Source organism: Eulemur rufifrons, chromosome 18, assembly GCF_041146395.1.
Source record: "Eulemur rufifrons isolate Redbay chromosome 18, OSU_ERuf_1, whole genome shotgun sequence".
NCBI classification, from domain to species: Eukaryota; Metazoa; Chordata; class Mammalia; order Primates; family Lemuridae; genus Eulemur; species Eulemur rufifrons.
The window spans coordinates 38,119,390-38,131,553 of NC_091000.1; the positions used below are offsets into that span (position 1 = coordinate 38,119,390).

Here is a 12,164-nt window from a genome sequence, read left to right on the forward strand (position 1 = left end):
GAACTAAAGGTTTTCAGGAGGTTATTCAAGAAAAATAGCTAACCCTCCGTAAGAATAGTGAGCTTTGTGGTGTTTTAACTTGCCTTATTCTCATCCCCACTCTGCAGCTGAGCAGTAACCTTGAAAGATAACAGCCCACATTCCTGTTGTCAGAGGGAGCAGAATGCAGCTGGAGCTCATTAAGAGCCTCAATCCCAAAGACTTGTCATTATTTACCTGTCTGGTGGTTCCCTGAAAGACACCAATAGAAAGGATTATCTTTGTTTGACCTGGCTTGGAGTTGCCCAGTATTAGAATTTTCTCCCTAGGGAGTGTTTTTCTAAAGCAGTTACAAGCAAGAGTTTTAACTTCACAGCTGTCTTAGGTGATGAGTAACAGTTGAGGCAAACAGTAGACTAATCAAAAAGTTTAAAAGGAGGAACTGAAAGAGATGTCCATAGGTTTTTTTAAAAGTGATATATTCCTGAAAATCTAGAAGGCTACATACATGGTAGGGCTATTCACATTCTCAGTAAAGACCTGAGAAGGCCCTAAGCTCCCACATCTATCTGACCTTGATGCTCTGTGCAAGCAAGAAGTAAAGACTAAGGCAGAGTTATAAACTGCCTACATGAATGTTGAAGGCATGCCCCAACACACACACACACACACACACACACACACACAGCCCCTTAGCAAAGACTTGACTGAGCTCTTTGGCAAAGAGAACCTCTTCACAAAGAGATTTAATCTGTGTGTTTAAGAAAATCTCTGTTTAATCAACAGCAGATCACTACACTGAGTTGAGACTTCAGTGGCCACACACCACAAAGAACACAGACTTTACAGAATGAGTTCAGAAAAATTACTAAACAAATGCTAACAACTACAACAAGCAAAAACCCTGGGGAGGGGGAAGAATCTGATTTCCAGTGTTGCTATATTATACTATTTTAACTGTCCAGTTTTGCCACCAAAAATTGCAAGATTCCATCCTCCCTGGGATGTGAATCATCCCTTTGTCCAACATGTCCATGCTGGACACACTACCTGCCTTTCAGTCACTTAGTAGTTGTCTGGGTAATCAGATGGACTGTCACAGTATCACGGTGCTTGTGTTCAAATAACTCTGATTTTACTTAATAATGGCAAAGAAACAAAGTAAGACTCGCACTGGAATAAAAACAATCATTGGAAATTGTTTCTGAGGAAGCCTACACGTTGGACTTAACTAGACAAAGACTTTAAGTCAGCTATTTTAAATATGTTCAAAGAGCAAAAGGATACCATGTCTAACGTACTAAAAGAAAGTCCAAATAGGGACTTCACCAAATAGAAAATATTAATAAAGGAACCAAATAGAAATCCTGAAAATGAACACTATAATAACTGAAATGAAAAATTCACCAGAGGGGTTAACAGCAGATTTGAGTGGGCACAAGAAAGAATCAATAAACTTGAAGATAGTTCAATTGAAACTTTCTAATCTGAGGAACAGAAAGAAAAAAATAATGAAGAAAAAATGTTCTTGAATTAGGTAGTGGCGATGGTTGCATACAACTTGTGAATATAATAGAAAACACTGAATTATATACTTTTATGTGGTGAATTCTATGGTATGTAAATTATCCTTCAATTTTCAAAAAGGCCATCAATATAAGTAATATGACCAATTGATCATGGCATTGTTATATGCTGTATAGATTAACTTGAAAGACATAATATACATACAGATACATTTAATAGCATTATGTGTCATGCCTGTAAGCCCAGCACTTTGGGAGGCAGAGGCAGGAGGATCACTTGAACCCATAAGTTCGAGGCTACAGTGAACTACTCCTGTACTCCAGCCTAAGCGAGAGAGTAAGACCGTGTCCTTTAATTAATATTAACTAAAAAGTAAATATTTCTTCCTGTGAGGCTACCTTCTTACGACAAAATTTTTTTAAGGTCAGGCTTATTATAGTTTAATAGTATGCAGTAAAATTCTTACCATTAAATTTAAGTTGTTTTATCGTATTTTTGTTATGGTACGTTGTTTGAGAAACACATCTCATTTAAACTTCTATGTTGTCTTTAAAGGAGCAAGTACAATGATGATGAACATTTAGCAAAGGGAAATTGTTTATATTGACTTTCTATTAATGACTAATGTAGCTGTACCTATCTAAAATTTCCTTGGGAATTTGGGCAGGTTTATAAGATACAATGTTATGTCACTATTTGAACTTTTTTTCATAGCCATCTTATATATATAAATTTTATTAAAATTTTGTTCATATGAAAAAGATATAAATCTGTACATAGTTGAAGATAATTTTATATATGTAAATATATAAAGTTTTATATATAAATGTGTACGTTTTACATATATAATTTTTTTTCAGGTCAAGCAAATAAAGTAGCCAAAGAAGCTGCTAACAGATGGACTGGTATGTATTATAACAACACTGGTAAACTATAGTTAAACTTCTTCCACATCTACTATAATGTAAAATTCAGATGCCTTTGTGCTAGCTTTATTAAAAAAAAAAAGGAAAGGGCATTTCTGAAAATATATGCATTACTCAAGTTTTTTATACGTTAAATCATTTCAGGTAAGGTTTTTTTTATAATCTTATTATGAGTCCTTTTGTAAAGTATAAAATATTTTTGTAAAACCAATGATTGCTTCTATTAACTGTTGTGCAACTTTTCCCAAGATAAGTCACTTGGGCTAATCACTTAACTCTTATATATATTAATGTAAGATACACCTTTAAGAATTTCATGAAATCCTAAAGATTTATCTTCTTGCTAATAATAATAATACTTAACATTTGTTGAGGGCCAACTATATGCCAGTTATTTTGTAATCAGTGTCTACGGTGCATTCTCATTTGATCTTCATAATACTCTTGTGAGGAATTAATGATATGATATTTGAGGATAATAATATGATTATTACCCCTAATTTAAAAGATGAAGCTAAAGCTAAGGCTCTCAGGAGTCCAAGGCCACACATGTGCTAGGCAGCAGACCAGGATTAGAATCCAGCATTTCTGATTCCAGAGTCTGAACTCTCACTCACTCCATGATAATGTCTTCTCTGCAAGCCTGCTTGCATGTAAATGCCTCAGAAATCCATTTGTCCAAGGATATACCTCTGATCTATACCAGAGATATTCCATAGAAATGGGAATTAATAAGACGTTATCTGTGTGTCTTAAGGTTTAGGAGAAAGTTAATAAATAGTGATTGCTGTGAATTATATACAAGTATTATTGTTAAAACCTGTTAGAGGCCGGGCGCGGTGGCTCACGCCTGTAATCCTAGCACTCTGGGAGGCCGAGGTGGGCGGATCATTTGAGCTCAGGAGTTCGAGACCAGCCTGAGCAAGAGCGAGACCCCATCTCTACTAAAAATAGAAAGAAATTATATGGACAGCTAAAAAATATATATAGAAAAAATTAGCCGGGCATGGTGGTGCATGCCTGTAGTCCCAGCTACTCGGGAGGCTGAGACAGGAGGATCACTTGAGCTCAGGAGTTTGAGGTTGCTGTGAGCTAGGCTGACGCCATGGCACTCACTCTAGCCTGGGCAACAGAGTGAGACTCTGTCTCAAAAAAAAAAAAAAAAAAAAAAAAAAAAACCTGTTAGAAAATTACACTGATATTTTTCCAATACTTAATTACAAAACAACAGAAATTGAATTTTTCTACCCCGATAAGAATCTATAATGCCTTCACATGTATTTACATAGCCTTATTATGTTTCTGTGGGAGAATATGGATAAGGTTAAGTTGACACAGAGATGTAAAAAGCTTCAAGTAACTACATTTAGTCAAAGATGATTAGTCACTGGAAGAAGGAAGATTTGAGCCAGGTTTCCCTGACTCCCTGTCCAGGCCTCTGTGTTTTTCACAAAAAGTTTAATCATTTAAATGAATCATTTTTTTCCTAGTCTTTTTTAGACTCAAGTAGGTTGACAAAATCAATATAACTGGCCTTTAGTTTTTTATAAATTTTTTTGTAAAATTGCAACTTTATTTATTACAGTTATTTCCTAAGTAATGTAATGCTTTAGTGATAAGAACAGAGGAGGGTAAAAACAGCAAACTAACATTAAAGGAAAGAGAATAATTAAATACATGTGCCACAAAATATAAGTAAATAATAAATACAGTGATACTGTATGGATTTGAGAAATACAAAATTGAGTCCTAAAAAAGAAGCAAGTAGATGTTTAGATGAAATATAAGACAAAAGTCCAAGGTGATTTCCCCCCAGTAGTTCTCAAAACAACAGCACAGCAAACAGTAGGAACAGGCAGCATGTGTATATGGTGGAAGCAACTTGACTTTGAAAGGAATCCAAGCTGTGCTCCTAATTTGCTCTATGACCTCTTGAACTTCTCTGAACCTGCTTCCTCATCTGTTCAACGTGGATAAATAATATCTATCTCACATTTTGAGAGAATTAAATAAAACAGTTTGTAAGCCCTTCAGCACAATGTTAGACACGTAGATAAATACTCCTCTTTTTCCTTTTCTCTAAAAAATCTCCTTTTTATGTTTTGATCATAAACTTCCAATTATGATTAGAAAAACAGTTGGAACAAATCCCCCCTCCCCCATGTTATTAGCTGTGAAAGAACCTGGAACTTTAAAAATCATGTGGAAGGGAGATATTTTTAGAACAGCAGTAACAGCTGTTAAGAACCATATTTCCATTTGAAGTTACAACTTACTCCTTCCAACATAAACATGTGTTATGAAAAGATGGAGATAAGAGATAAAGCAAATTATACCTCAGAAAATCTCCTTGTCTTCACAACAAACAAAAAGAAAATATCAGTAAAACTTACAACTAAAAGTTATCATATAGCTATTAGTTAAGGTTTGCTTTCTTTTTACTTAAAAAAGTTCTTAAACTGTATCTAGCCACCATGTATTCTGGGCGTGGTGGCTTACGCCTATAATTCTAACATTTTTGGAGGCTGAAGTAGGAGGATCGCTTGAGGTCAGGAGTTCAAGACCAGCCTGAGGAATATAATGAGACCCTGTCTCTAGGAAAAATAGAAAAATTAGCTGGGCATGGTGGCATGTACCTGCAGTCACAGCTGCTAGGGAGGCTGAGGCAGGAGGATCGCCTGAGCCCAGGAGTTTGAGGTTGCAGTGAGCTGTGATCATGACTCCATTGCCCTCATGCCCAGGCAACAGAGTGAGACCCTGTCTCAAAAAAAAAAAAAAAAAAAATGAACTAGTTGTGCAGACACTAGTAAAACTAACAGATTATCCTGGAGTACCGCATGCTATTAATTAAATATTCTCTCTTACGTTGCTATGAAAAGTGAAGATTCATTTTTGATTGTTACAAAGAGTAAAGATCATTTTAATATCTGTTGACATTCTATAACACTTTAACTGAAAGAAAGGAGAACAGGTTAACATTGCTCTATTTGATGCTGTGGTATTCACCTTAGAAATAAACTTCATTTTTGAAATTTATTTATCATTATTTGATACTTGGAATTAAACTTCCATAGAAACAACACTTTAAAAAGTGATCAAACTCAATGTGTGAATGTGCTGGGGATGCCAGAACAAAATACCACAGACAGGGTGGCTTATACAACAGAAATTTATTTTCTCACGATTCTGGAAGCTCAAAGTTCAAGATCAAGGTGTTTGCAGGTTTGGTTTCTTCTGAGGCCTTCTCTCTCTTTGGTTTGAAGATGTCTGCCTTTTCCCTGTATCTTCTCACCATCTTTCCTCTGTGTCTCTCAGTGTGTCCAAATTTCGTTTTCTTATAAAGACACCAATCAGATTGGATTTGGGTCCATCCTAAAGGCATCATTTTAACTTGATCACCTCTTTAAAGATCCTGTCTTCAATATGGTCACATTATGAGGTAGTGGGAGTTAAGACTTCAACGTATGAATTTGGGAGGTGTGATGATTCAGCCCATACCACTCCAGAAGAACCTGTTTTAACCCTTTCCTTCATTATCAGTACTGGTAACAGTGCTTAACATTTTACAGAATACTCTGACATACCAGAAAACTTTATACCATTATTTTTCTGTGTTTACAAAACATTTTCATTATAAAGGTTGTATATGTACATTAAAGAAATAGTGAAGCCGGGCACAGTGTCTCATGCCTGTAATCCTAGCACTCTGGGAGGCTGAGGCGGGAGGATGACTTGAGATCAGGAGTTGGAGACCAGCCTGAGCAAGAGTGAGACCCCATCTCTACTAAAAATAGAAAAATTAGCCGGGCATTGTGGCACCCACCTGTAGTCCCAGCTACTCGGGAGGCTGAGGCAGTAGGATGGCTTGTGCCCGGGAGTTTGAGGTTGCTGTGAGCTATGATGATGCCACTGCACTCTACCTGGGGTGACAGTGTAAGATTCTGTCTTAGAAAAGACAAAAAGAAAGAAAGAAATATGTGAAGTTAAGGACAAAACCCCTGTCATTCCAACCCCGCCGAGTGTAGCCCCTGGTGGCACATTGGTGTTGTCCTGCATCCCCACTGCCTGTGCATGGGCACCTGTCCTGATGCGCGACATTCGGATTGCTTTTATTTTTTTCTATTACTGCACTAGTGTGAAGGTCCTTGACCAAAAATCTTTGTACATAATTTTTTTTATTTCCTTGGGATAAATTCCCTTAAGTAGATATAACACTTTTTCAGTGGTAAAATGCATTTTAAATTCCCCCTAGGGAATATTGAGGATACTTCTGTTCCTGTCTTAGTCTTAAGAGGGGAGACGCCCTTTCCCTCCTCCCCACCCCTCTCCCTCACACAGGCCTGATTGTCTGGAAGCCATTTCTCTCTGTGGGAAAGGAAGACGGGTCTGGAGAAAATGTGTTCCCTTTGGGAACAGAAGCCACTCTAATTCCTGAGGCAGCAGTCCTGGCCTATGCTGTGGAAATGCAGAAAAGATACTATTAACCTGTCCCTGTGTTTGTATTCAGTATTATTCTTAAGTCAGGCATTCTTTAGCAGCAGTCAACTTACTGAATTTTTAAATATGATATCTGTTAACTTGTTCAAAATAGTTTTTAAATATAATCTTTTTTCTATAATTAGTTGCCATTACAATTGCAAATACAGAAAACTCTTTATTTGGATACTTCTGAAAGCTAATAGAAGAAAGTATAGGACAAGGAAGATAATTGTACTTGAAATGTTTTATGATTGTGTTTTTAGTTCTCAAAAGTATTTCTCAATTTTCTCTATAGATAATATATTTGCAATAAAATCTTGGGCCAAAAGAAAATTTGGACTTGAAGAAAATAAAATTGACAAAAATTTTGGAATTCCAGAAGACTTTGACTACATAGACTAAAATGTTTGATAGTGGTGAAGGACGGATCTGTGAGCTTGTGAATATGTAAATTTATAAATAATATCCAGCTAAATGTACTGAATTGTCATTTACCTGTAACTGTTTTTCATTTTATTAATTTTAAATAAAGTATAAAATTCTGATGTTCTTCACCCTTTTTGGTAGGTCAAAAGCAGGATGATAGCCGTATTCCCACAGCGCCCATCAGCACAGGACAGTAAAGCACTCCACACACCTCAGTCAAGTCCGGCTGCCAAGTGTTATTCTGCATTACAAAAGATCAAAACCATGACATCACATTTTTTAGTTTCATTTAAATATTAAATGCTAAGGGTGTATTTGAAGGCCCTGTCTCTCACACACACACACACACACACACACACACACACGCACCCACCCACCCCTCTACACCTAAATGCATGGAAATAATCTTTAAAACCCTAACGGCTGCTTTACTATTTCCCAGTTGTGATTGATACTCAGTATACTGCATCATCCTTGCAAATTTCCTACCAAAAAAAAAAAAAAAAATACAGAATGTTGGTGTTCCTCAAATTTACAGTTAAGTAGTAATTCCTCAGATATGAAACTACTTTTTTTTGAGTTTTTGATAACTTTCTACTAGAAAGAACAAGCATATGGTCCTTTGTCCTGATTTATGTACTTTTTATAAGATGATATATAGTGATGGGTCACTTATCAATGGGGATACATTCTGAGAAATGCATCGTTAAGCAATTTTGTCATTGTGCAAACATCACGGAGTGCACGTACACAAACCTAGGTGGTATAGGCTACTGCCCACCTAGATTATATGGTATAGCCCTATTGCTTCTAGGCTACAAACCTGTACAGCATGAATACTGTAAGCAATTGGAACACAATGGTAAGGATTTGTGTATCTAAACATACAGAAAGTACAGTAAAAATATGGTATGAAAGATAAAAAATATACCTGTGTAGGGCAACTTACCATGAATGGAGCTTGCAGGACTGGAAGTTGCTCTGGGTGAATCGGTGAGTGAATGTGAAAGCCTACAGCATTCCTGTACGCTGTTTCAGACTTTATAAACACTGTATACTTAGGCTACACTAACTTTATTTTAAAATTTTTTCTTCAATAATAAATTAACCTTAGCTTACTGTAACCTTTTTACTTTACAAACTTAAATTTTTTAATTTTTGACTCTTGTAATAACACGTTGCTTAAAACACAAACACATGTACAATTGTACAAAAATATTTTTTATATCCTCATAAAAGCCTTTTTCTGTTTTAAAAATTTTTTATATCTTTTTAGTTTTTAAACTTTTTCATTAAAAACTAAGAAACACACATATTAGCCTAGGCCTATACAGGGTCCGGATCATCCATGTCACTGTCTTCCACCTCCATACCTTGTCCCACTGGAGGGTCTTCAGGAGCAATAGCACACATGGAGCCATCATCTATGACAACAGTGCCTTCTTCTGGAATGCCTCCTGAAGGACCTGCCTGAGGCTGTCTTACAGTTAACATTTTTTTAATAAGGAGTACACTCTAATATGATAAAAGTATGATACGGTAAATACATAAAACAGTAACAATCATTTATTATCAAGTATTATGTATGGTACATAATTGTATGTGCATACTTTTATATGTCTGGCAGTGTAGTAAGCTCACACCAGCATCAGCGTGAACACGGAACACATAGCGACACAGGGTTACCATGGCTATGATGTCACAAAGCGATAGGAATTTTTCAGTTCCATTATAATCTTATGGGACCACTGTCATATATCCAGTCTGTTGTTGACCAAAATGTTGTTACATGGCACATATCTGTAGTTATGTTTGTATAGCACACATCAACTATATAGAATTCTGGGATTATTTTTCAGCTATCTAAAAAAAGGTTAAAAATAACATATCTCATGTATATAGCTTTTTCTAGTTCAGTTTGGCCACTTAGAGTATTTGCAGATACTCCAAAACAAATTTAAAGAAAAAAATCAAAATTAAGGGTTGTAATGCCCTTTATGTATATGCCTTAATTTTTTGACACTGTCCAATTTTGGTATTCTTTTAAGTAACTTGTGTGAAATACTCCATATGTCTGAAGTGACCCAGATGGCATCCAAACTGTTGGTTTGTGAATCTGGCCTTTGTATCACATGAGGTTGCTCTGGGCCTACTTAATCACTTCCTGGAGATGGGTGGGGGCAAATTGGTCTATCTGTTTTCGAGACTAATTCATGTTGCCTTAGGGCAACAGCTCTTCTAACAGAGAAAGCATTTGATGTAAAAGACAAAGAACAAAAAATAAAAATAACCCACCATAAGCTTTTCCCTAAAACACTAATCGTGGGAATTACAAAATTTCTCAGACCCACTTTGCATTTATTAGAAGAGATACTTCCTTGTTTAGAAAGAAGGTATGTATGTTCAAAAAAGAAGCTATTTCTAATGATCCTTAAAAGATGCTATTTAATAAACAGGCAACTTTTTTAGCTTACATCTTTGTAGGGCTGGCACAGAATGAGTGAGATGAAGTCTGCACATGAGGTAACCAGAAGTCATGGCACCTTCCTTAGCCATTATGTGCTGGTGAACGTTTAATAACTGTATGGACTTTGCCTATGTGTGTGGTGTGATACTCCCGGCACGGCCAGTTTTAGGCTGCCGACGTGATGACAGTGCCAGAAGGGAAAAGATGCTCAGTGGCACACCATGATGTAGTATCTCTACCACGCAGACACCATAGATAGTAATCTCAAGAGCACAGTAAAATGTAAAATAATTAGGGAATGATGAGTTTTCAGTATTTAGTACCTACCTTTTTAATATATATTTCATCATAGTTCGTGTAACTTGATCTTAATGATGCCTGTTTGACTGCTGGCTCCCTGTCAAACAGTCGACTTGCCTGCTCCTGCACATCACTGCTGTCAGTCTTTAAGAGCTGCTTTTGCGTTTGCTCTTGCCTGAAATCAGAGACACTGATTAAGAAGCCCATCTCAGTAGTTCATGCTGCAGTCCCAGCTACTCAAGGCTGAGGAGGGGGATCTTTGAACCCAGGAGCTCAAGGCCAGCCTAGGCAACACAGTGAGACCTCATCTCAAAAAAACAGAAAAAGGCCCAGGGGCACTGGTCTTGCCAAGCTCCAGATAATCCTTAGTCTTGGGTTGGTTTTATTGACCCGGAGATTTATTACAACTTGGGTAGGCTAGAATCATATTGCAAGTTATCCAGGGCCCAATCTGATTCAGTAAATCATGCTATAATTGATAATCCTAGTATCTTTTCAATGCATGGTGAAGCTTAAAGATATATTTAAGAGCTGGTATCTATTGTATCACCCTCCTTCACACGTAGTTTTTAAATCTCACAAATAATATCTTTCCTAGTTTTAAGGGATTCTAAAGAATTTTACAATCTCCTGGTATATTTCGCAGTTGTCCAGGGCGAGATCAAATCACTGAAATGTCCTTTCTGAGGTTAGGCCAGGACCAAAGCACTCCATAAGGAAGAACTGGGTATGACTTCTCTGAGATTTGCCACATCATTAGTCTAATGGGAAGATAAAGTTCTTGGCCTATCAGAAAGAGATGCTATTATTCTTAACATTATCAAACATGATTTTCTTTAAGGGAGTAGAAAAGAAAATGAATACAGCTGGCAACCAAGAAGCAAGCACCAACCTAATTTGTAATAATTCTTGAGCAGAAAAGTCTAAATCGTAAATGTAATAGTTTTTTGAGAACATGATTGGAATAAAATACGTAGAAAACATTTTTCAACTAATATGGTATCCATTGTAAGAGCAGTTAAAATGTGACAGATGGTGGAATGATGTCTCAAAATTATGCATAAACTCCCTTTCAGGATATGTTTCCTGGATGTTGTTTATATGCCAGGCAGAAAATGCACCAATGAAATGACCCACTGCAGTAAATTTATACATTATACTTATCCCAGTTTGATTTTTTTAAAAAAATTATTTGTGAGAGATTGAGGTCAGACAATGTGGCTGTCTTCTTCCAAAGAACTCATTGTTGACTCTCAGGGTTACTGGTTTCTGTTAACCAAGATTAGTAAACTACTGCCCTGAGGGCAAAATCCAAGGCCTATTCTTTACTATTTATTTTTTTTAATGATGTAAAAATAACAGGAATATAGGACAGAGATTGAATGTAGCCTACAAAGCCTAAAATAGTTACTATATGGCGTTTACAGAAAAAGTTTGTCAACCCTGAAAAGTCAAAAACTGACAGCCTGTGGGCCAGATATGAACCCCCAAGATGTATTTTATTTTGCCCAAACTGTATTTTATTTTTAATTTAAATTAGTTGCCAACCTATTCAGACTATAAACGTCACATGCAAATTGGGATTTTCATCGTCTTTGGGAGATAATGATTTAGCAGCCCTAAGTCCTCATTTCACATAGCTGCAAATTAGCTAGAGGAATTTGGACTGGCTCGATAGCGTTATGACGCAGTGAGTTCATTTGTTTGAGGAATGCCAGCATACAGCTTTCTTCTTTAAGTCACAGTTTCGTTCCAAGTTGACAGATTGACTTGAGCTCAAACTTTAGTTTCAACTTTTCTAATTCTAGGGTAAAAAAAAAAAATCTTGGTGCTATTTTTTACTGAGATGTATTAAATTTTTAGATTAACTTAGGGAGAACTGATATCTTGATGATGAAAAAACATCCTATCCAAGAAAAAGGGATTCCTTTCCATTTGCTCAAGTATACTCTTGTGTTTTCCCAGTGGTTTTGTCATTATCTGTACACAGATTTTTTCACATTTCTTGAGTATATTCTCAAGTATTTTATCTTTATTGTTGCCATTCTACATGGGATTTT

The 12,164-nt window shown here is 36.3% G+C and overlaps 1 protein-coding gene across 2 annotated transcripts in view; it reads left to right on the top strand.

Moving 5' to 3' along the window:
• MND1 (meiotic nuclear divisions 1) overlaps positions 1-7,558 on the top strand; it is a 51,344-nt gene extending 43,786 nt beyond the window's left edge. The window contains exons 6-7 of one of the 2 annotated variants that reach the window (XM_069493472.1): positions 2,367-2,411; positions 7,207-7,555. In XM_069493472.1, coding sequence (XP_069349573.1) covers positions 2,367-2,384 — 18 coding nt within the window. In that variant the 3' untranslated portion in view covers positions 2,385-2,411; positions 7,207-7,555. Of the gene's footprint in view, positions 1-2,366; positions 2,412-7,206 lie in introns of both variants that reach the window. The other variant, XM_069493471.1, reaches the window with a different exon arrangement.
• Positions 7,559-12,164: the final 4,606 nt, after the last annotated feature.